The sequence below is a fragment of the Argopecten irradians genome, chromosome 14 (assembly GCF_041381155.1).
Source record: "Argopecten irradians isolate NY chromosome 14, Ai_NY, whole genome shotgun sequence".
Taxonomy (NCBI): domain Eukaryota; kingdom Metazoa; phylum Mollusca; class Bivalvia; order Pectinida; family Pectinidae; genus Argopecten; species Argopecten irradians.
In genome coordinates this window covers 33,634,308-33,659,305 of record NC_091147.1, presented here as the reverse complement: position 1 = coordinate 33,659,305, position 24,998 = coordinate 33,634,308, and the positions used below count along the sequence as shown (strand labels likewise).

The following is a 24,998-nucleotide window of genomic DNA, read 5'->3' as shown; positions in this document are numbered from 1 at the left end:
GTATTTTATCATAAATAATCTACACATTACTTTCAAGAATGTGTCTGTGCATTGGGGGGAAAAGCTCTGATTTATCTGTAAATGTTTATGATATTGAAGCTTTACTGTCATATATTTTCAGGTAAACACCTTTAGAACTCTGTTCACCAAGATCGTCGCTGACAAGCACGATGATGTCATGGCTAAGTTCGGAGCCATCCTCGCCAAAGGGATCATGGATGCTGGTAGGTGTACATATATACATGGGGATACAGGAGGACTAGAAGCTTCAGGGATATATTTTTGGTTTATCTGATATGTTAATTACTGATCCAGGTGATTCACAGGCCCATTAAACAGGTTTATAAGCACTTAGACAAATAAACCATATTAAATGTACATGTACGCATAATTAAAGCATAAAATCTATGATAGCAAATTGAGCTTTTCTTGCCCTCAGTGTTATGTGTTGGCAAATTAAGATAATACCTTCAGACATGCTCTCGACAAAATACTCAAGATTTGACTTCAGTTCAAGACATAACATATAAAAAGAATGGGATACATTGAATATGGAAATAAGTCGAGTATATTGTCTGAGTAAAGTATTGTCTGAGTAAAGTATTTGTCTGAGAGTAAAGTATATTGTCTGATAAGTATGATGTAATAAGTATAATGTCTGAGTAAAGTCTGCATGAGTAAAGTATTTGTTGAGTAAAGTTGCTGAGTAAAGTATATTGTTGAGTAAAGTATATTGTCTGAGTAAAGTAATGTCTGTCTGGATAAAGTATATTTGTCTGAGTAAATGTCTGCATGAGTAAAGTATTTGTTGAGTAAAGTATTGGAGTAAAGTCTGCATGAGTAAAGTATATTGTCTGAGTAAAGTATATTGTCTGAGTAAAGTATATTGTCTGAGTAAAGTCTGCATGAGTAAAGTATATTGTCTGAGTAAAGTATATTGTCTGAGTAAAGTCTGCATGAGTAAAGTATATTGTCTGAGTAAAGTCTGCATGAGTAAAGTATATTGTCTGAGTAAAGTATATTGTCTGAGTAAAGTCTGCATGAGTAAAGTATATTGTCTGAGTAAAGTCTGTATGAGTAAAGTATATTGTCTGAGTAAAGTATATTGTCTGAGTAAAGTATGTCTGAGTAAAGTATATTGTCTGAGTAAAGTCTGCATGAGTAAAGTATATTGTCTGAGTAAAGTATATTGTCTGAGTAAAGTATATTGTCTGAGTAAAGTATATTGTCTGAGTAAAGTATATTGTCTGAGTAAAGTATATTGTCTGAGTAAAGTATATTGTCTGAGTAAAGTCTGCATGAGTAAAGTATATTGTATATTGTCTGAGTAAAGTCTGCATGAGTAAAGTATATTGTCTGAGTAAAGTCTGCATGAGTAAAGTATATTGTCTGAGTAAAGTCTGCATGAGTAAAGTATATTGTCTGAGTAAAGTATATTGTCTGAGTAAAGTCTGCATGAGTAAAGTATATTGTCTGAGTAAAGTCTGAGTAAAGTCTGCATGAGTAAAGTATATTGTCTGAGTAAAGTATATTGTCTGAGTAAAGTCTGCATGAGTAAAGTATATTGTCTGAGTAAAGTATATTGTCTGAGTAAAGTCTGCATGAGTAAAGTATATTGTCTGAGTAAAGTATATTGTCTGAGTAAAGTCTGCATGAGTAAAGTATATTGTCTGAGTAAAGTTGTAAAAGTATGTTGAGTATTCTGAGTATGAGAGTAAAGTATATTGTCTGAGTAAAGTATATGTGAGTAAAGTATATTGTCTGAGTAAATGAGTAAAGTATATTGTCTGAGTAAAGTATATTGTCTGAGTAAAGTCTGTCTGAGTAAAGTATATTGTCTGAGTAAAGTCTGCATGAGTAAGTATATTGTCTGAGTAAAGTATATTGTCTGAGTAAAGTATATTGTCTGAGTAAAGTATATTGTCTGAGTAAAGTATTTGTCTGAGTAAAGTATATTGTCTGAGTAAAGTCTGATGAGTAAAGTATTTGTCTGAGTAAAGTATATTGTCTGAGTAAAGTCTGATGATAAAGTATATTGTCTGAGTAAAGTCTGTATGAGTAAAGTATATTGTCTGAGTAAAGTATATTGTCTGAGTAAAGTATATTGTCTGAGTAAAGTATATTGTCTGAGTAAAGTCTGCATGAGTAAAGTATATTGTCTGAGTAAAGTATATTGTCTGAGTAAAGTATATTGTCTGAGTAAAGTCTGCATGAGTAAAGTATATTGTCTGAGTAAAGTATATTGTCTGAGTAAAGTATATTGTCTGAGTAAAGTATATTGTCTGAGTAAAGTCTGCATGAGTAAAGTATATTGTCTGAGTAAAGTCTGCATGAGTAAAGTATATTGTCTGAGTAAAGTATATTGTCTGAGTAAAGTCTGCATGAGTAAAGTATATTGTCTGAGTAAAGTCTGTATGAGTAAAGTATATTGTCTGAGTAAAGTATATTGTCTGAGTAAAGTATATTGTCTGAGTAAAGTCTGCATGAGTAAAGTATATTGTCTGAGTAAAGTATATTGTCTGAGTAAGTATATGTCTGAGTAAAGTATATTGTCTGAGTAAAGTCTGCATGAGTAAAGTATATTGTCTGAGTAAAGTATATTGTCTGAGTAAAGTATATTGTTGAGTAAAGTCTGCATGAGTAAAGTATATTGTCTGAGTCTGTATATTGTCTGAGTAAATGTATATTGTCTGAGTAAAGTCTGCATGAGTAAAGTATATTAGTGTGTCTGAGTAAAGTCTGTATATGTGAGTAGTAAGTAGTATATTGTCTGAGTAAAGTTATGTCTGAGTATGAGTAAAGTATATTGTCTGAGTAAAGTATATTGTCTGAGTAAAGTCTGCATGATAAAGTAGTATATTGTCTGAGTAAAGTCTGATGAGTAAAGTATATGTCTGAGTAAAGTCTGGGCATGAGTAAAGTATATTGTCTGAGTAAAGTATATTGTCTGAGTAAAGTCTGCATGAGTAAAGTATATTGTCTGAGTAAAGTCTGCATGAGTAAAGTATTTGTTGAGTAAAGTATATTGTCTGAGTAAGTATAAGTAAAGTCTGCATGAGTAAAGTATATTGTCTGAGTAAAGTCTGCATGAGTAAAGTATATTGTCTGAGTAAAGTCTGCATGAGTAAAGTATATTGTCTGAGTAAAGTATATTGTCTGAGTAAGTATATTGTCTGAGTAAAGTATAGTTGTCTGAGTAAAGTTGCTGAGTAAAGTATATTGTCTGAGTAAAGTCTGCATGAGTAAAGTATATTGTCTGAGTAAAGTATATTGTCTGAGTAAAGCATATGGGTATTGCAAATTAAATTAGACATATATGCAGTATTCATGAGTTAAATATACAGTTATGAGTTGTTGTTCAGACTTTCTCAGTAAAATTCTATATAAGATTATCTCCCCCTAGTTTGAAACTTAGAACCACACATGTAGAAGACACACAAAAAATGACGCCAAATTTTAGTGATGTTTTCAATGTTCTAAAGACTGGTGGCCTGTCTTGGCATTTATTTGTCAGGCTTCAAATGCACCACAAACACAACTGAAGTTTTTACTTAAAATTGCATTTTTAAAAAAGTAGGAGAATCTTTTTGAGGTTTGATTTAATCAAGGCGTCATAGCAACAAGTAAACATGTAATAGAATAATCATACTGAAAGACAAGTTGATAAATTCAGACTCCACTACAGAAGGAATATGCTCAGTATCACAAGCCTCCACATACCAGCCCCAGCCTTGACTTCCAATGTGATATATTTGATGTCCAGAACTTCAGCACACCATCTCTCACAGTTCCACATCCCATGCTGGAACTCTGAGTACCCAGATAAGCACAATTTCACAGATAAACCGTGGTACACACAGTAAGCTACGGTGGCTGAAGGCTACAGGGGATAGATATCAGTATCAATATTACATATCATTTGTTTTTGCTACCTGACAACAGTTTACTTTAAAGATTTTTGGCAGGTTGTATTACATGGTATGGAGACTGGCTATTATCAGGATCTTGTTGTAGGCTGATTGTCTTATCAGCACACACCTCCCCCCCACCCCCTACACCACCCCCTCTACCTCCCTGTTTTATCTGGATTCACTACCCTCCTCCCTTTTACTGATATCACTGCCTCCCTGCCTCTTGAAAAATACAACAATAAGTAAATTAATCAAATTAATCTATTTAATTTAGGTTTATAAATGCATTTTCATTTCAGAATATTTTATTGTCTGCAGATGTTAAAGACAATTAGAAAGTCTAAATGCATGACTATAATGTCTTTTTTCTACTTTACTAAAAGTTTATTTTGTACAGTTTAAAAAAAAAGATATTGTTTGTTATTCCATTCTTATATTCTGACTTTATTCCCCTTCCCTGACGCCATTGCCCTACCCCCACCCTTTCTGTTCCCACAACCCCATCTCCCTATCCCCTCCCCACAACCCCATCCTCAAGAGGAAGTAGCTTCAAATATATATTTCATCTGTATCAGTGTACAAACAATTCAATTGGGTGTTTTATGTCAAATTTGTGTTTTCTGACAGGAAAATCATGAGCAATGATTGCATACTTAGAGAGAGAGATAAGATAATCCTGGTCGTAGCACCAGTTTCCTTCCAAAGAGTCGTGAAATTGTAACACTTGAAAGTCATGATATTGTAGAAAACAAAACATGGAAGGCATTTAGCATTAATAACTGATTGAGTTTTCAAGCATAAGATTGTAATAAGTCTTTGTGATATACACACTGACATTATACAGGGTGCATAGAAGTGATGGATTATCTCCCTTGACACAAGGGCGTGGAAAGGGAGCTGTCAGGTTTTAATCAGATCACTGGATTATCTTTTGTCTAATGTGCCTTGTGCTTTTATATCTCTCCCGTCTGCCAGTTTTGATGCAATTTAGGGAAATACAGATAGACACACACATAAGTTTAGGATAATCTTTATGAAATAATCTAGAAAAGAATTTTTGCATCGGAGTAATTTCAGGAAACACAGAGTGGCGCATCACTTCAGGATAATTTATTGCTAGTTTTTAAGACATGCACTGCACTTGGTAACCCCAAGGGAATAATCCCTTTGCTGAAATCATAGTCTACAAAGGCATGAAGCCGCTCGAAACTCTTTATAATTATATTTACCATACTTAAGTCAATAGACAGATAAATCTCAGGCTAATACTCTTCATCTTAGATTTTGAATTCTCCAGTGGTCAAATCTTGGGATTGTCCATGCCTTTGTGGTCATCCATGCCCAGAATGTTTACTATAAACTGCAAATGAATGGTGTGTGTAGCAGCAGATCTACAAATCTGTGTACTACACAGTCATCAAAGCTATCATACAGAACACACTAGGTACAATCGCATAGATGATCTTGATAATGTCTGCAGGAAAAAGCCTATGCTGGATTGGTCAACAAGATTGCTGACATTTTTTATCAGATAATCTATTGGTCAGATTCGAAACAAGATCAACAAGATAGTTGGCTATAGAATTCTTTATTGATTGATTTCTATGTGTTACGTAATGGACACGTTTAGCACCAGATCAAAAACATTTCAGACGAAAATAAAGGATAACTTTTCACACTTTTTGTCAACTTGCGTCATAGGAGGGGATTTAGACTGGGAGTTTTTCGACGTGCTGAGATTTTAAGCTTTCTGAAGGTATGATGTTAGTCAAGCTGAGTCCCCAAGTGTTCAAAGTGTTCAGCAATTGGGTTTAAAAATGTGTCTTCTTTTTTTCATCAACATGCAAATGTTCAGATCAATCTTAACATAACACAGCCATATGCATGCAATTGTCCCTTTCATGTGTAAAAGGAGAAGAAAAAAAAGAAGTGAAAATAACAACATGAAAAAAAATTGGTCTTTGAATTCTTGCTTTGAACAAAGCAAATTTGTGGTAATCTTGCTCTGATGACCATAAAGAACACTTTTGTTAGTTTATGTGATGAAGAAAGAAAGTTTATAGCATCATTCTCTCGTTTGGTAATCACAAACAGAAATGCCATTGTGCAGAGAGAAAAAAGCAGATAAGTTACTCATGCATCTGTATTGAAAATTGAAAAAATAAATATTCTGATTGCATCTTAGAGACCACTTTGTTTTGAATGAATGTGTCCTTCGGGAAATGGCTAAGAGGAATCAGACCCAGGGGTGCTAGTTAAGAAGAATGAATCCTATTAGTTCGTATTGCAATAGTTTTCAGTGACGGCAGTTAGGATTGCACCTTGCATCAGATGATGGAAGGTTTTCTTTCACAGAAATCTAATTTGTTTCGGAAAAGGATTGTATTATGTCAATAGGTTTACTTCAGATCATATATTTTCATTATAGTCTGTCTCAGATCTTCTGCAAAGTAGGACAGTGCTATTCAGCTGTTTGTAATATATATGTATAGAAACAAAATTGGGCAAGTTTGTGGTATTGTTTGAAAATCTTATTCAGTCAGAAGCTTTGCTGCCATGCCAGAATGCCCTATAATTAGGGAATTATATTCTTTTTTTCAAAACATGCATGATTTTGTCACAGATTTGTTTAATAAAAGTTGCCTTTTTAAAAAAAATAATTCTATGAAAATAACCTCTTTCAATTGTTAAAGCTTACACAAGGGAGAATTTTACTCAAGGTTAAAGTGTTATTGTGATAAAAAAATCCTCATGTGAAATTGTCTATGCCAATTTTGTAATGCAGTTATCAGCATGAAAAATGTGTTTTTGTTTTCACATTCATCATTCAGGATGGGATAGATAAGAAAGCTGTGTATTTTGTACATCGTTTACTTTTACTTAAAGATACCGGTAGTAAAATATAAATGATCACCAGAGAAAGCTTGCCCTGATAGCAAAGTTATTCTCTGTGTCTTCTCAAGTATAGGCAAAGTTAACCCATTCTCCCCTAAATCGCGTTTGAACTTTCCTAATTCAAAGACCAGAGCAGTTCATTATGGATTTACAGGGGTGAATGATCTACGGAAGTGACCGTGACCTTGACAACCAAACTTTGTTGAGAACTCAAGGTCACAGCATCATCACGAATGATTTGAAAAACTATTTGTTAAAAGGCACATGTTTGGTTAGAAATACAACCTCTAGTATCAGAGTATCTACCTACATCCTGTTCTGTAAAGAGAGATGTGATTCGAATCATTTGAATCACAGATAGCGATTCTCTATGGTCAAGTGTCCATATCAACTTAATTAGAAATATATTCCAGTGGTACTTCATGCTTTTTTTCTGCTTGGGTAAAAAGTTCATTTGGTTGTCAAGCATCTGAAACAAGTTTAAATTATAAACAACTTCTCTACTGATATCAGTCATACTAAAGTGATTCATCAGGGGAGATAACTCTTCATCAGGGGAGATAAGCCTGAAGTCAGTGACCAGTCTCTCTGCCTACCACAAAGAATCGTGATAGATTTGAAATCTTCTTCACTCCTTTCTATCATCTTGTGTCTGTTACAGTTTTATGTTAGTTGTTGCTCTGACTGATGTCCATGGGTCATTAATGTCTGTTTATCAATAAAACTGCACCAAGATGGCACAGTTAGTAGCCTTTATGGACTATATCCTAGGTGAATGTCCTTAGTTTATATAGTTTAGTACAAACACGTTTTCTGTGGATTTATGGAATGTATGGTGGAGGTGTGTTGGCATGGTAATTTAATTACTATCATTCATAGGATTTAAGGTATAGCCACCAGATGGAACAAGGAAAATTCATCTAAAACTCAAAAGTAATTTTGACACAGTATTTAACAAGTGATTTAATCAAATGTATTATTCATGCTCATAACATGAGATGAGGAGATAACAGTGTAACAAGTATTTGTTTGATTCCATTCTATTTTGTCCCATTGCATATAGATTGCATAAGGAAGTAAGGAACAATTTTGACTTGTGTTGCTAGTTTACCTAATGATTCATCAGAGTAATTTCTCAATAAATACACAAATTTGGATCACACACCCAAAAAAATAAGTTTTTTTACAATGATGATTTGTCAATTGAATTTTCTATTCCAGGTTTAGAATTACTCAACAAATGTCAGCTTTTGAACCCTCCACCTACCCCACCCCCACCTACAAGGCAATAATTTTTGTCCATCCTGATGACTTCCTGTGCATCTCTTTTACATCGGTGCATTACACTGCAGCTGACTGCACCAACAGTTGCTGTTGGTCTTTTCCTAACACATTAAACTCATTAAATTAATACCACATCGTTATCTGTAAAACAAATTTCCTGGGATTCACAGCCAGTTTGATTTAAAGCCCGTTTTTATGGCTGGCGACTACTTGATGGTACTAGATGGCGAGATTTATAACATACACTACTGTTCTGAAGTGCATTGAAGAACATGTTATGTATACTGCTTGACTGGGATAGACAATAAAAAAGATGTTGAGTACGTAGGAGAGACTGCACAGGATGTTTTTGTGTAATGTAGAACTAATTAAACGAAGACAAACAGTACTTAATTATGTTTATAGACATTTAATGTTGATAAACAATGGATGGGCTCCTGTGGATTTTTTTTTTTTTCTGGGGGGGGGGGGGGATATTAGTTATATGTATCGTAGGTTTCGGGGTATGTTATATCTTCCGTCGTCATGGTTCATTATACAACTCATTGCCTTTATGAAAGAGATACAGTTATGAACCTACAGAATTTTGTGCTTGGATGCTTGAAACTTCAAACGTGAATATAGGAGAACATTTTTATGCCATCACCATGAAATTGGGATACATATGGTCACACATATTTCTCCTGTTGTGTCCTGCACTGCATTTATTTTTATACGTAAAGAGAGCATAAATATTTTCCATGCTCTGCTATAAAACAGAAAGGCATAATTCACTCCAGTGTCCCGTCTCGTCCCGTCCTGCTTTGATATATGGAGTTTGGTGGAGCATTTTGTCTTTTCTAGGGATTTATTTTTTGCCTTTTCTCAATGTAATAATAGTTCAATAAGGCAAATATTTACAAAAATATATATGTAGAGAAATAACGTCAGATAATTGAATTAAGACTTGCTTTTTTAATTATGCTTGAATGCTAAATAAGACTCGCCTTTTTAATTATGCTTGAATGTTAAATGACTAATTGCTTTTTCAGTAACAAGAAACGTGATACCCTTACCTTTGTTTCTTTTGTCTTAACACCACCATGGTTAGCTATTTGCTAATTGCAGCGCATATGGTTGTACAATGTCATAAAATCTGAAGTCACATCTAGCTTCCACCATTGATATAAGAAAACCATTACATCGATATTTTTACTTACCATGTAAAATGTTACTAAAATTTCACTTCTTCCTCTGAAATCAGAAAAAAACTTTACAAAAAAAAAAACAAAAAAACACAGGTTTTAACAATCTCTGGGTACCAACAAAATCCTTTTGTTATAAGCATAGTTCATTATACAGATATTACATACATCTTAGTATGACAGAGAATGAAAATTACTTTGCTGTAACCATGAATTTCAACTATAAACATGTCTTACTACATGTCAACATTTTGACATACCCAGTAAAATGTTACTAACATTTTATTTGATTGTTTAATTACAATTTGTGTTTTTAGGAGGAAGAAACATGACGGTGTCCTTACAGTCTCGGACTGGACACACCAACATGGAGGCTGTGGTTGGGATGCTGGTGTTCACCCAGTTCTGGTTCTGGTACCCACTCACACACTTCATGTCTCTGGCTTTCTCCCCTACCTGTCTCATCATGCTTAACGAGGACCTTAAGGTACGCCGTCTAATTATAAGTCACAGAGAACCTCCAAAATACTGTAAAGTGTCGTTTGTTTTGCTGGTAAAAATATTCACATTGTAGACCTATGAACCTATGAAAACTTATAGAATTGAAGTACCCTAGTAAATCATATAAGTAATTTTTAAATTTGTCAGAATGTGGTAAAACTTTTGAACATTCAAATTAAATGAATTTCATAATTTAACTATATGGTTTGAAGTTTCAAGGACCTTAGGAAATAATTCTTATTTAATTGAATGTTGTATTTTTAAGTACGAGTTCGAGTTAAGGTGAAGCATAACTCATTCACCCCTGAAAATTCATAATAAACTGTCCCAGCCTTTGAAACAGAAGAATTCAAATGTGTCTGTAGGGGTGAATGTGTTCAAAACTTTTAATGCATTGATAAATGTCGCATTTTTACCTGAGATAAATGTTTGTTGTTTTCTGTGACAGATGCCTAAGATAGAGGTGAAATCTGGAGCGAAACCTTCACACTACGCCTACCCCGCTAATCTGGAGGAGAAAAAGGACAAAGCCAAAGAGAAGGTCGAGACGGCTGTCCTCAGTATCACCGCAAAACAGAAGAAAAAAGATGAGAAAAAGGATAAAGCCGAGTCTGACAAGATGGAAGTCGTATGTATCGTTCATGAGAACATTGTCTCATAAAGGACTAATTTATTGTCACCGTCATTGATGTCATCATTCTGACAACTCAATTAAATAAAAGTGCACATTCTGATAGTTGTAAATTGGTGGTTCATGAAAAGATGATTATTTTGTTGAACATCATAATGTTTTGTAAAAGGATTTGCTTGTTTCATAGAAATCATTGTTAAGGAAAAAAGATAGAAGGGGGGGGGGGAGGGGAGAAAGAAGGCTGAAAAGTTAATATCTTGAACAAAAAAAATGGAAGAGGATTGGAAATAAGTGGGGTGCTAGAGCTGGGAAGGGGGCAAAGCTGTATGAAAGAAGGAATGCTAAAATGATGCAAACATTTAAGGTCAAAAAGAGCTGAGGGGAAGAATGCTAAAATGATGCAAACAAAAGGTCAAGGGGATGAGGCAAAAGAGGGGAGAGATGCTGAAATGATGTAAATGAAAAGTCTAGGGGTGAGGCAAAGAGGGGAGAGATACTAAAATGGTGCAAGCGAAGGGTCAAGGGGATAAGGCAAAGAGAGGGAGAGATGCTAAAATTATGTAAATGAAAGGTCTAGTGGGTAGGGCAAAATGGGGAGTGATGCTAAAATGATGCAAACAAAAGGTCAAGGGGGTGAGGCAAAGAGGGGAGATTTGCTTAAAAGATGTAAACAAAAGGTCAAGGCAGTGAGGCAAAGAGGGGAGAGATGCTGAAATGATGTAAATGAAAGGTCAAGGAGGGGAGGCAAAGAGGGGAGAGATGCTTAAATGATGTAAACAAAAGGTCAAGGGGGTAAGGCAAAGAGGTGGAGAGATGCTTAAATGATGTAAATGAAAGGTCAAGGGGGGAGGCAAAGAGGGGAGAGATGCTAAATGATGCAAATGAAAGGTCAAGGGGTAAGGCAAAGAGATGGAGAGATGCTTAAAAGATGTAAACAAAAGGTCAAGGCGGTGAGGCAAAGAGGGGAGAGATGCTGAAATGATGTAAATGAAAGGTCAAGGAGGGGAGGCAAAGAGGTGGAGAGATGCTTAAAAGATGTAAACAAAAGGTCAAGGGGGTAAGGCAAAGAGGTGGAGAGATGCTTAAAAGATGTAAACAAAAGGTCAAGGGGGTGAGGCAAAGAGGTGGAGAGATGCTTAAAAGATGTAAACGAAAGGTCAAGGGGGTGAGGCAAAGAGGGGAGAGATGCTTAAATGATGCAAGTGAAAGGTCAAGGGGGTAAGGCAAAGAGATGGAGAGATGCTTAAAAGATGTAAACAAAAGGTCAAGGAGGTGAGGCAAAGAGGGGAGAGATGCTTAAATGATGTAAATGAAAGGTCAAGGGGGTAAGGCAAAGAGGTGGAGAGAATGCTAAAATTATGCGCAAATGGACGATGGGTAAAGAACTTAGGAATGCAGTGAGAATGATCACTAGAAAGTCAAAGAATAAGCATGTAGAGGCCAGAGTAAATAAACCTGGTAAATTATGGTGGGGGAGGGGGAGTAGGTAGACTAAGGAGAGACAGATACATGGAATGGACATGTGTAATATGTAGGAGGGGGAATTACTACAAAGCCAGCAGGAAAAGTAGTATGATTAGTAAGGCCATTTTCCAAGGGCAAACTTCAGTGATTTAAAATGAAGGTTGAGTGTTTTGTGTGCCTGTCTATAATGAGTTTGACCTGTTAACAGAAATGGTCAGTGCTCTCATTATTGGCAAAACATTCAATTTGAAAAATACCAGAACTTCTACTTAGCTGTGTCTATCTGGTAAACAATACCCGAGACATGCTGTTCAATTATGGTTGTCAGTGAGGCTATACGTCATACAACTATGTTTATCATCTCTAAGCTTATAAATCCCTCTCCCCATCAGTCATGTATCCAGTTTACAGGTCATATTTAATCTAATCCCATAACTTAGCTATAGCATTTGTAAACAAGCATACCTGTATCAATTTACTCATCAAAATAATGTAGTACTATAGTCATCTCTATACAGTGTCTCGATTCCACTTATTCCGAAAATAAAAGATGCATTTGTATACAGTGAAAGATTGCATACTTTTTCCCTTATTTCAAAAAGTGAAAGATTGCATCCATATACAGTTTCTCAATATCCCTTATTCCAAAAAGTGAAAGATTGCATCCATATACAGTTTCTCAATATCCCTTATTTCCAAAAAGTGAAAGATGCACCACACTCAAAAATAACAACCCAATTCTCTTGTACAGATGCATGTGTTTTCATAATTACATACTTCTAAATTCTATACTGATCTTTGAAATATATATCATATATAGGTACTCTAGGATAACCAAATTAGATTAAAATTGTAGTTATGACCAAAGACAGTGTCAAATACATGTAAATTGAATGTTCAAGGGAGATGACTCTGTCAGGTTTATCAATCATATATTTTATTTAAAAAGTTTTACATTAAATGCATGTATGTTATTGTGTAAGTTTTTTGTAGAAATATAATGAAAAAAATATCAATATTGTAGGATGAAGATGAAAAGGAGAAGGAGAAAAGAGAAGAAGAAGAAAAAGCTGAAAAAGAGAAAGCAGAAAAGGAGAAAGCAGAAAAAGAGAAGGCTGAAAAGGAGAAGAAGGAGCCGGAGCCTAATTTCCTGATGTTGTCTAACCCAGCCCGTGTGATGAAGGCCCAACTCAAGGTTCTTACTCTCCCCGACGGCAGATACGTCCCAGTCAAAGATGTGAGTTTGATTTGATTTTTAAAATTTTCTATGAGCACTAAAGTTTCATGAGTAATTTTTGATTCAAATAAAAACAATTTAACTCTATGTTTTTAATTTGATAACGAAAAAGCAATGGATTAAGATGAAAAAAAATTTTACTTCTACTTCCTTTATTTGATAGCAAAAATGTGACTTCTCCTTTTAACACATACTTTTCTATGTATTAAACACAAAAATTACCTCCCCTTACTGATAAAAAAACACACTATGTCTATAGGAAACACATACTTACCTCCCCTTATTGATAGAAACAATGTATAAGTATCTATTTGTAACATTATATTCATATGAATCAGTTATCAACTTTTATCAATATATCATATTGATATCAAATAATTCTTTGGTAAAATCTAAAACAAAAATGACCTCATCTTATCAAATTTTATATTGCTAAGGTTACCTCCCCTGACAGTAATAATTTGCGTCGTCAGCGATATAATAAGTATTTGTTTGTGTTGTGTACAGGTGTCAAACGGTGGAATCATCATGCTGAGTAACACCAAGCCTGAGGAACAGGAGGATATTATTGAGCCTGTAGCTGGTAAGTTATATATCCTATCAGTCTTCTTGTTCCTAACTGTGCCCTTCTTAACTTTCCTGTTCATACCTTTTTTCTTTCAATACAATGGCATGCATCCTCTTCTTGACCTTCATTTCCATATGTGCTTCCATTCATCTATACCTCAGGTATTTCATTCCTTTTTTACATTTCAGGATTCCCATTTTCCTTTTTCCTGTAAATGTATATAAGACAGTTGGTTGGTTATCTTTTCTCTGGATATTCCAGCTTTTCCCAATCTCCTAGCACATCTATAAATGACTCTGGCTGTTTATAGGTTGTACAACAAAAGAAACAATACCAAACTTCACCCATCTTTATTTTCCTGTTTATATGCTTCGGTGAGATAGCACTATAAAAAGGGGAAGTGTTTCTCTATCACAAGGAGACACAACACAAATATACCGCAGCCTCCCAAAACATAGACATCCACAATCTACAACATGTTACACACATATATGAGTTCATTCTCAAATGATCCTGCCTGTTAATAGTACGGTAAACTAATAAACAAACAAAATTAATTAAATAAAAAACTCCCTAAAACGCAAAAGGCAAAATCTTTTGTAACATGTTTAAACAGGGTATATCTTATTCATCCTTAAGGATATTTACTCAGTAAATGTATCCCTCTTCTACCTCATTCTATCATTCATTCATTACTCCAAACACTTCTACCGGTATTCAGTTTTTTGTCCCTTGTTACACCACATAGGGAATGTACTGTACAACAAGGACTACAGGTGTAGAAACATATCATTACCATCAAGTGCTGGGGATCAATTATTTCATAATCCTTCCAAAAAAGTCTGTAAATATTGAGTTTTTTGTCTCTTTATATTTTCATTACTGTGATTAACACCATGTTGTTAAGAAGGCACAGGTCTGTACAGTCAATATTAACATGGAGTTTTGCCAATACCCATTGGAACCATTGCAAGATGGAAGAGAATTCCTTTTCTTTCAAAACAATGGATTTTTGTTAGAGCCTTTTGCCACAGTAAGTGGAAATTGGATTTTAATAGAGTTACAACATGTTTGATATCAGATAATGCAGGCTGTGTTATGTTTTAATTAAGGACATTTAGCAGCATTAATATAATATTCTAAATGTCTTTTTGTGATTATATTTTCTATTATTATTTTATTAATCTACAAACAAGTTCATTAAGAAAATTGGCAAAGTGCATTTTGAATTGTTTTTAAGTCCGGAATAATTTGATTTAGAATTGCCTTTTCAGTTGTGGGTATTAATTCGTTGTGACTTACCGAAAAAACCCAATGTGTTAAATGAGAAAGTTGTGATATTTAACAATTTTGGCTCCATCCAATTATCTTCAAATCTGTTATAATAAATTCAGCTCTGTGCTATTTTCTGAAAAGTTGTACGTAGACATTGAACTTTTTTGACTTTCCATAGCTCCAACAATTCAAAAATAAAATGATTTAATACCAGGAATGTATTTTCAACAGATAGCTTAAAGACCTTGTGGCTGGTTAGAATCATAAATAGCTTCATGACCCTTCATTTGAATTTCAAATCTATATCTAGACACTTGAGAATAAAAAAGATGAATTTATCTTTGCAATCGTCTGGATGAGTGCCAGATAGTAAAACATGTCGGACGACCACAAACTCAGATTCAGAAGTTGTTTGTCAGTTCCAATGATTAGGAATGATTTGATCCTTTTTGAATAAACTTTTGATAAAATACAATATCTCTCTGAACGATCTAAAACTGTTCGATGATAACTTGTATCAAAATTGATGGTCAGCTATATAAATGTTCTTGGCAAGATTCAAAGCCGTAAATATAAGTAAATGTGCCCAAACAAGATAAATAGGAAGCCAAAGCAAAAATTATCTCCATAAAAAGCGGAGAATTGATAAATCAATCTTACTGTATGATTTGTATTGGTTTTTCGATTTCTACATTAGTCTAGTATTTGCTATAAAAGTGGATTAATGGTTCCATGCCAGTTGTCGCCGACTACCTGAGTAATACTGTCTTGATTTCGTAAGCAGGTTTTTCAGATAATAGATATTCATGGTTTCCCATTTGTCTCCGAAACCGGAAATAATTACCATACATCACAATAGATATGGAACAATTTCTTCTGAGAAACAACATGTTAAAATAGGAAACATATTGCACAATTAGTAACAGTGTTTATTTTTACTAGCTGAGCTTTTTGCGAAATCACAATCATTCTCCATTCTAGCTTTTGCAATGTTAGATTTAACAATTTTTATTTTTCTCAAGAAAGAAAGACAGAAAGAGAAAGAAAGAGAAAAACACAAAAATCATCAATTCTAGCTTTTGCAATGCATGATTTGACAATTTTGTTCTTTTCCAAGTAAGAAAGACAAAAATGAAGAGAAAGAAATAAAGATAAGAAATGAAAATTTGCAAAAACTCAATAATCAAGCTTTTGCAATGCAAGATTTGACAATCATAATATTTTCCAAATAAGAAAGACAGAAATAAACATAAAGAAATAGGGAAAAAAAAAGAAAGAAAAATCACAAAAAATTCCGAATTTGTGCTATGCGAGATTTGACAATTTTAATCTTTCCATGTAAGAAAGATAAAAATAAAGAGAAGAAGCAATTAATGAAGATAAAAAAGGAAATTTTAGGAATCCAATATTATAGGTTTGGGGATGCAAGTTGTGTTAATTGTAATCTTTTTAAAGTAAGAAATACAGAAAGAGAAAGGGAAAAAAGAAAAAGAAAGAAAAAAAACAAGCCAAAATGTATGTATCTTCCCTCTGGAATATAGTATATACTCTTGAGTATCATATATCTTGGTATTTTGTTGGTCTATCATAAACACTGCCGTTCCAGAAGTGATAATGATGTGTCATATGTAAATAAAAGGTCCAATATGCATACGTTTAGATTTGCATCGTTATCCTACTACCACTGTTTAAATGTAATTGTGGTGTGTTCCTCGTCCATGTGAGCTCTGGTTGATACAATCGAACCATCTCCCTGATTTATATACAAGTAAATACTCATTTGGGTAGCACTTTCTTGCCTCCCTGCAAAAAAACCCAAAACAAAACAAAAAGCAACCCGCATACACACAAAACCTGTATCAAAATTGAAAAGAAAGGACCGATTTACAAATTGACTGTGAATTTAGAATCAAATTGAAATCTAAGTGCTATGTGCTGAGGCAGCGCTGAACTGATTAGGGGGTTTGATCATATGAGGTACCAACTAATACTCGTCCAATACTCAAGGCTTTAACATTTATTTGTCTCAGCCGCAGCCTGCCATTCTTTAAACTATATTACAGTCTTCCCCAACCAGTCGGGGACATTTGTTTTATCAGGACTGGTGATGGTTTCAATACCATGCCTGATCACATTGTATTACCCCTGAAGACATATTTAAACTCTCCTAATTCAAAAGCTGGAAGAGTTCATTATGATATTTTAGGGATGAATGAGTTAAAACCATGCAGTCTTCTTTGGTTTGGTATATCATAGGTCTTAGATTAGATACTGCATGGAAAAAATATAGAAATAATTCATCATACGACAATACCATAATCTTTGTTGCAGATGAAGCATATTCAATTATTTTAAAGGCTTTTTAAATTGGGGAAGTATTATTCAATGAATTTTTGTTTTTTTTTCATAGATAGTTTTCTTTATTTTGGAATACAACTTGTAATCACATGAATTTGAGAAAATGCTGTAATATTTTCTCTATAGGGAAAGGGCCCTAAAGGTCTCTGATTCGAAAGAAATTGTGACTATATCATATAAATCATAGATGTAATTTCATTCTCTGGACTTTAAGTTGGTGTTGATTTTTCATAGTGTTATCAACATGTCTGTCCCATCCCATCTCCTTTACATCTCATCCAGATTTCTCCTGGAGACAAACACATTCATTATGTCTTGTGAGACATTGTTAACCAAGTCATTTACATCAGATTGATTAGTTCATAAGTACTGGTACAGATATATTTATATGCCGAGTTGTAGCAGTTGACAGATATCTTGTTATTCTGTGTATAAAAGCTTGGTTGGTAGATGTTTGCTCTCTGCCTTGGCTGTTGTGTGGAGAGAAACGGACACCAAAGCCTAACAGCAATGACAGTCTCTGATTGGGTAGCCTGGTGAAATCAACCTTCATTAGCCACCTCATCTGTCTCCGTGGAAACTTTAAAAGAAAAATTGGCACAGTCATGTGTTGGAAATGGGGCACAGCCTATCGCCAGTGGTGAATGTTTTTTGTAAAAGCAATTTATCGAAAAAAGGAAATTTTAGGAATCCAATATTATAGGTTTGGGGATGCAAGTTGTGTTAATTGTAATCTTTTTAAAGTAAGAAATACAGAAAGAGAAAGGGAAAAAAAGAAAAAGAAAGAAAAAAAAACAAGCCAAAATGTATGTATCTTCCCTCTGGAATATAGTATATACTCTTGAGTATCATATATTCTTGGTATTTTGTTGGTCTATCATAAACACTTTTGCCGTTCCAGAAGTGATAATGATGTGTCATATGTAAATAAAAGGTCCAATATGCATACGTTTAGATTTGCATCGTTATCCTACTACCACTGTTTAAATGTAATTGTGTTGTGTTCCTCGTCCATGTGAGCTCTGGTTTATATACAAGTAAATACTTATTTGGGTAGCACTTTCTTGCCTCCCTGCAAAAAAACCCAAAAAACAAAAAGCAACCCGCATACACACAAAACCTGTATCAAAATTGAAAAGAAAGGACCGATTTACAAATTGACTGTGAATTTAGAATCAAATTGAAATCTAAGTGCTATGTGCTGAGGCAGCGCTGAACTGATTAGGGGGTTTGATCATATGAGGTACCAACTAATACTCGTCCAATACTCAAGGTTTTAACATTTATTTGTCTCAGCCGCAGCCTGCCATTCTTTAAACTATATTACAGTCTTCCCCAACCAGTCGGGGACATTTGTTTTATCAGGACTGGTGATGGTTTCAATACCATGCCTGATCACATTGTATTACCCCTGAAGACATATTTAAACTCTCCTAATTCAAAAGCTGGAAGAGTTCATTATGATATTTTAGGGATGAATGAGTTAAAACCATGCAGTCTTCTTTGGTTTGGTATATCATAGGTCTTAGATTAGATACTGCATGGAAAAAATATAGAAATAATTCATCATACGACAATACCATAATCTTTGTTGCAGATGAAGCATATTCAATTATTTTAAAGGCTTTTTAAATTGGGGAAGTATTATTCAATGAATTTTTGTTTTTTTTTCATAGATAGTTTTCTTTATTTTGGAATACAACTTGTAATCACATGAATTTGAGAAAATGCTGTAATATTTTCTCTATAGGGAAAGGGCCCTAAAGGTCTCTGATTAGAAAGAAATTGTGTGACTATATTAAATAAATCCTAGATGTAATTTCATTCTCTGGACTTTAAGTTGGTGTTGATTTTTCATAGTGTTATCAACATGTCTGTCCCATCCCATCTCCTTTACATCTCATCCAGATTTCTCCTGGAGACAAACACATTCATTATGTCTTGTGAGACATTGTTAACCAAGTCATTTACATCAGATTGATTAGTTCATAAGTACTGGTACAGATGTATTTATATGCCGGAGTTGTAGCAGTTGACGGATATCTTGTTATTCTGTGTATAAAAGCTTGGTTGGTAGATGTTTGCTTTCTGCCTTGGCTGTTGTGTGGAGAGAAACGGACACCAAAGCCTAACAGCAATGACAGTCTCTGATTGGGTAGCCTGGTGAAATCAACCTTCATTAGCCACCTCATCTGTCTCCGTGGAAACTTTAAAAGAAAAATTGGCACAGTCATGTGTTGGAAATGGGGCACAGCCTATCGCCAGTGGTGAAAGTTTTTTGTAAAAGCAATTTATCGAAATTATGGTTGATTTTTAAATCCTTCGAAACCCATGCTTTTCGGCTGTGGCGAGTTATCTGTTAGTATTCCCCCACCCCCAGTGTTCCTCCCCCACCCCCCCACTGCTGATAGACCTGACCCCTTCATTCCTCTCGTCTCCCAGTGACAGGCAGGCATACTTAGTGCAGGCTTCTTCTACTCTTTATGTGTGTCATTAGATTCCAGTGGCTGTTACTTCCTCACTTCTCCTTCAGCTAGAATTTCCCACCCCAATAAACACTAGCGCAAAATGACTGCCGTTAATAAATTGTAACACATGTAAAAGGCTTCATTTATGCCAACTTTAATAAAATGTGAACGTTGTTTGGTTAGAAGTCGACATTTGTAGCAGGGAGGGTTACATTGATATAGTAAGTTCATTCATTTAACAATAAACTACGCTCCCGTTTTATGCTTTTATGTTTAAGGGTTTTTGAGGAATAGTGGTCGCTTGTTATATTACAAAGTGCCTGTAGCACCTGAGAATTAGGCTTCATGACTTAACAGAGATAGGGAATTCCAAATATATTTATCTAAAAAGCGACAATCTGTAACTAATGGGTATTAATTTACAGAGAAAGTAAAATGCAAATTCAAATTGCCCAAAAACTTTTGTGTTATGTAAAAGAAGATGGCCAGTTGCCAATTTCAGTACACTGTTTTATGGAAAACAATTGTAAGTGTATTGTTTAATAGAAGTATGATTAATATTGATCATGAATGCTAATTTCCAGATTAGGAGAGATTAAGTCTGATGATTAAATTTGTATGTCCCATCATCATGGAATAGGACTGATCATATTAGCCATGTTAGCTATTTCATCCTGTATTAATTTCGTGTGTAGAGATGCAGGGATCATTTATGTCATTTTCTGTCCAATCAAAGGTTCAACACTCCTGCTCCCTCAGATAGTCCATCTTTATAACATCTATAAACCACTTTAGTCCATTTCTGGTTAAACAATGAATGTAACTGCCCTTGGATTGACCGATCTCGCCAAATGTCGATCAAACTACCCGGTACCACACATGACTTTGCATTTTGTATTGTGGATGCTATGATATATGTTTGCTCCGACATTGGATGCAAACACATGTGTCTGCAAGCATGAGGCATGGCTAGTTACTGTCTGATGATTTGTCAGTTGTACTCGCTCCATGATTGTATGGGTTGACTTCTAGCTGTTTCTCTTTGAGATTTATCACAAGGAGATCAAAACCAACACACCAGTCTTTTAGATTACACTATTACAAGGAGATCAACATTAATACACCAGTCTTCTAAAATACACTATCACAAGGAAATCAAAATAAATACACCAGTCTCCTAAAATACACTCCAAATACACCATTCTTTTAAAATACACTATCACAAGGAAATCAAAATAAATACACACCAGACTCCTAAAATACACTATCACAAGGAAATCAAAATCAATACACCAGTCTCCTAAAATACACTCAATACACCATTCTTTTAAAATACACTATCACAAATAGATTAAAATCAAAATCAGTCTCTTAAAATACACACATGCTGTACTTTGGAGGCCATATACATGTTAGAAGTTGTTGATAGAATTGTTTACAATTCTGCTTCACTCAGTCTTGATTTGAGTATTCACCACTGGGATTAAGGGTTTTAGTTCTGTCCCCAGTTTGAAATCGTGGAAGATTTTATCAGAACATGTGGTCATAACTCCTACATACCTTACACAGAGGAGAGGGAAGCAGGTAAAAGGACTGTAAAACATTATAACCAAGTAATAGCTGGAAATGCCACACAGTCGCCACCAAATCTCAAAACACATTAGGAACGCATTATTAGAATGTTAGTAATCACATATGTATAATATCGCAGTTTGTACTTGAGTCTGTGAAATTATATTGTAGTTTATACTGCTGAATAGCACAAGAAATGCCACCCTATAACACAATCACCCCTGAAAATTGATAATGAACTGTTCCATCCTCTTAATTAGAAGAGTTCAAATGTGTTTTGTGGGGTGAGTGAGTTAATGACTGTAGTTGTTGTTAGGATGACACACAGAGTAACAATCTGGACACGGGTCACTAAGATAAATTAAGTATGATATCAAACTATTTACAAATTGTGTTTAATGATTCGGTTTGATTGGTTTAACGTCTTATAAAAACAAGGGTCATTTAAGGATAAGCCAGGTTTTGATGGTGAAAGAAAATACCCAGGAAAGTATTCAGAGAAAAACCATCAACCAACGGTAAGATTCAAACTCCCAACTCAGAGGTGGAGGGCTTGTGGTAACATGTCTTTACCACTCGGCCACCACGATCCCTGTTCTTGAGATGTTACACAAATATGCATCAATGTATTAAAAAGATATTTAACCTTCACCAGAATGTGAGAAATAATCCCAGGTAATTAATTATCTCCCCTTTTTTACAGCTGGTGGACCTAAGACCGAGGAGGAGGAAGAACCTGAACCTCCAGAGCCATTTGAGTGGACCGAAGATTGACGAGTCACATCAACATTAATTAACAGGTAACGAAGCATTCATTGAAATTAATGAACAGTTGAAAAAGCATTTGTGCTCTCAACCTTGATATTCAACAAATAGGATATTTTTAATGTTGAAATATCAATATGATATTGGTTCATTTAACAATTTATATCCATGAATACAAAGAGAGATAACTCTAGCAGGAATCAATCTTGTGTTATAAATGACATACACATCCTTTATTTGAATGGGCATCCTTGTTCTTTCAGGTGACTAGATTCTGACCTGGACAAACTTGTTTGGAGTATATTTATGGACAGTTCTTAGTGTTTTCATTAACAGTACACTTTACTCAATTTCATAATTTGTTTGACATCTTGAAATATAATAGACTTGTGTTCTATTGAAACTTAGTGGACCATATTGGATTGCTTGGGAGAGAAGTTTGGATTCATCGGATCGATTCCTTCATGTACACAAAAGATGTACATAAAATATTGACAGTTTTTGAAATACTACACAAAGAATGTATTGTTTTTGTCAATGAATATGTTTAACATACATTGATGTATAGAGAAAAAACTTGGAATAAAGTTTAATAGAAATGTGACTTGACTATAACACACGAGTATTACTGTATGTCTGTATAGCATGATTTTATCGTTCATCATTGTCGTCTCCAAGCTAAAAAAAATTGTGACAAATAAAATTGTCAGGCTTAAATAATTGTTTGTGTTTTTTAGCCTACCATCATCAAATGGTGGGCTGTTCAAATCGCCTTTCGTCCGTGGTCCGTCCATCTGTCCTTCTGTTTACAATTCTTGTTACCCCTATTTCTCAGAAAGTACTGAAGGGATTTTATGTGCAGGTTCCCCTAGGGGTCTAGTTGTGCATATTGTATTTTGAAACTGATCGGTCCACTAGATGGCTGACAGGCCGTCATCTTGGATTTTGATTGTGAAAGTTTGTTACCGCTATTTCTCAGAAAGTACTGAAGGGATCTGTCTCAAATTTATATGTAGGTTCCCCTAGGGCCCTAGTTGTGCATATTGCATTTTGGGAGTAATCGGTCAACAAAATGGCCGCCAGTCAGCCATCTTGGACTTTGATAGTTTAAGTTTGTTACCGCTATTTTTCAGAAAGTACAAAAAGGATCTCTCTCAAATTTCACATATATGTAGGTTTCCCTAGGGGTCTTGTTGTGCACATTGCCTTTTTTGACCAATCTGTGAACAAGATGGCTGACAGGGTGCCACCTTTGGATTTTGATAATTAAAGGTTGTTACCGCTATTTTTCAGAAAGTACTGAAAGGATCTTTCTCAAATTTTATATGTAGTATGTAGTAAAAGTTTGAAAAGCAGAGAAAAGTTCCCTCTTTCCATTGTCAGACATAGATCATCCTTTGGTGGGCGCCAAGATCCCTCTGGGATCTCTTGTTAATTAATTGCTTAACACTGTAACACAATCCAATAGTATGATTGATGGAGCCTGTACAAATTAACATTTTAAATGATAAGTTAAATACCTCTATACTGTAAACAATAGATATAAAAGGTGTGACCACATTCTGTGTAGTGTATTAGCCTTCGAGAACCTATTGTCATCGACCTGCCACTTAACTACACCTCACCAAACAGGTGTCCCTTTAACTACCTTTAAATGTCTTTAGACAATACCCAGGTATTATGGAAACCTTCCACACTCCAGATTTGGCTCATGTGTTCACTATGGCTTGGTAGCATGTACATAGGTCGGACATCTGATAACAAGATAAAGCCGTAATTAAACTGTCAACAATTAGTTACCAAAGCTAGTCGCCTTGTATGTACAGTAATGTCTTGTTATTGTGAACTTTGATTATTGATTGCTTAGGTTGAATTAAGAATTCAGTTCCCACAGGTAGTAGAATCTGTAGAGATTATTAGCTCACCTGGTCCGAAGGACCAAGGTGAGCTTATGGGATACAGTGGCGTCCATTGTCCGTCATCCGTCAACAATCGACTTCTTCTCCTTAACCACTGGTGGGATTTTAAGAAAATTTTACTGGTAGCATCCTTATGGGCTACTGACTGAAAATTGTACAAATGATGCGGCTGACCCTCAAGGGGCTGAGGGTAGGGGTCAAAGGGGTCAATTTGGCTATTTCCATATAAAAGACTTCTCTGCAACTAAGCATGGGATAGCACCCATAACACAATGGTAGCATCCTTATAGTGTTGGGATTCAAAATTGTACAAATGATGGGGCTGACCCCCCTGGGGGGGTCTGAGTGGCAGGGTCAAAAAGGTCAATTTGACTATTTCAATATAAACAACTTCTTCTCTGCAACTAAGCATGGGATAGCACCTACAATGCAATGGTAGCATCCTTATAGGTAGGGATTCGAAATTGTACAAATGATAGGGCTGACCCCCAGAGCCTTAGACTCGGGCCAAAAAGGTCAACTAGGCTACTATTTTCATATAAATTACTTCCTCTCTGAAACTATGTATTGGTTAGCATATTTGTATGATATCTATAGCATCATTATATGGTTAGGCTTCAAAATTGAACAAATTAAGGGGTCAATTTTGCTAATTTTTCTAATTGTAAGAGTCTTTTTGATAATTACTAATAGGTGAGCAATACAGGCCCTCTGGGCCTCTTGTTTAGAAATATTTTGATAATACATCAGGAAAATTAATAGCACAATAAAAACATATTCCAGCTATGTGTTTATAACATTAAACATACAACAAACATTATTTTTATGTAGGCTTGTGAAAATGTATATATATGATAGAAACATGAGTTCCTTTAGAGTAAGCATCGAAATCCTCTAAAACTCTATACATGTATTGGCTTATTTGATGTAATAACCTATAGCATATAATATACACTAGTATTTAAT

The 24,998-nt window shown here is 34.8% G+C and overlaps 1 protein-coding gene across 1 annotated transcript in view; it reads left to right on the top strand.

Moving 5' to 3' along the window:
• Window positions 1-22,833, top strand: part of LOC138308195 (26S proteasome non-ATPase regulatory subunit 1-like) — a 206,243-nt gene extending 183,410 nt beyond the window's left edge. The window contains exons 24-30 of the mRNA XM_069249141.1: window positions 122-224; window positions 9,592-9,761; window positions 10,224-10,403; window positions 12,895-13,107; window positions 13,615-13,690; window positions 22,052-22,148; window positions 22,377-22,833. Coding sequence (XP_069105242.1) covers window positions 122-224; window positions 9,592-9,761; window positions 10,224-10,403; window positions 12,895-13,107; window positions 13,615-13,690; window positions 22,052-22,122 — 813 coding nt within the window. The 3' untranslated portion in view covers window positions 22,123-22,148; window positions 22,377-22,833. The remainder of the gene's footprint in view (window positions 1-121; window positions 225-9,591; window positions 9,762-10,223; window positions 10,404-12,894; window positions 13,108-13,614; window positions 13,691-22,051; window positions 22,149-22,376) is intronic.
• The last annotated feature ends 2,165 nt before the right edge of the window (window positions 22,834-24,998 follow it).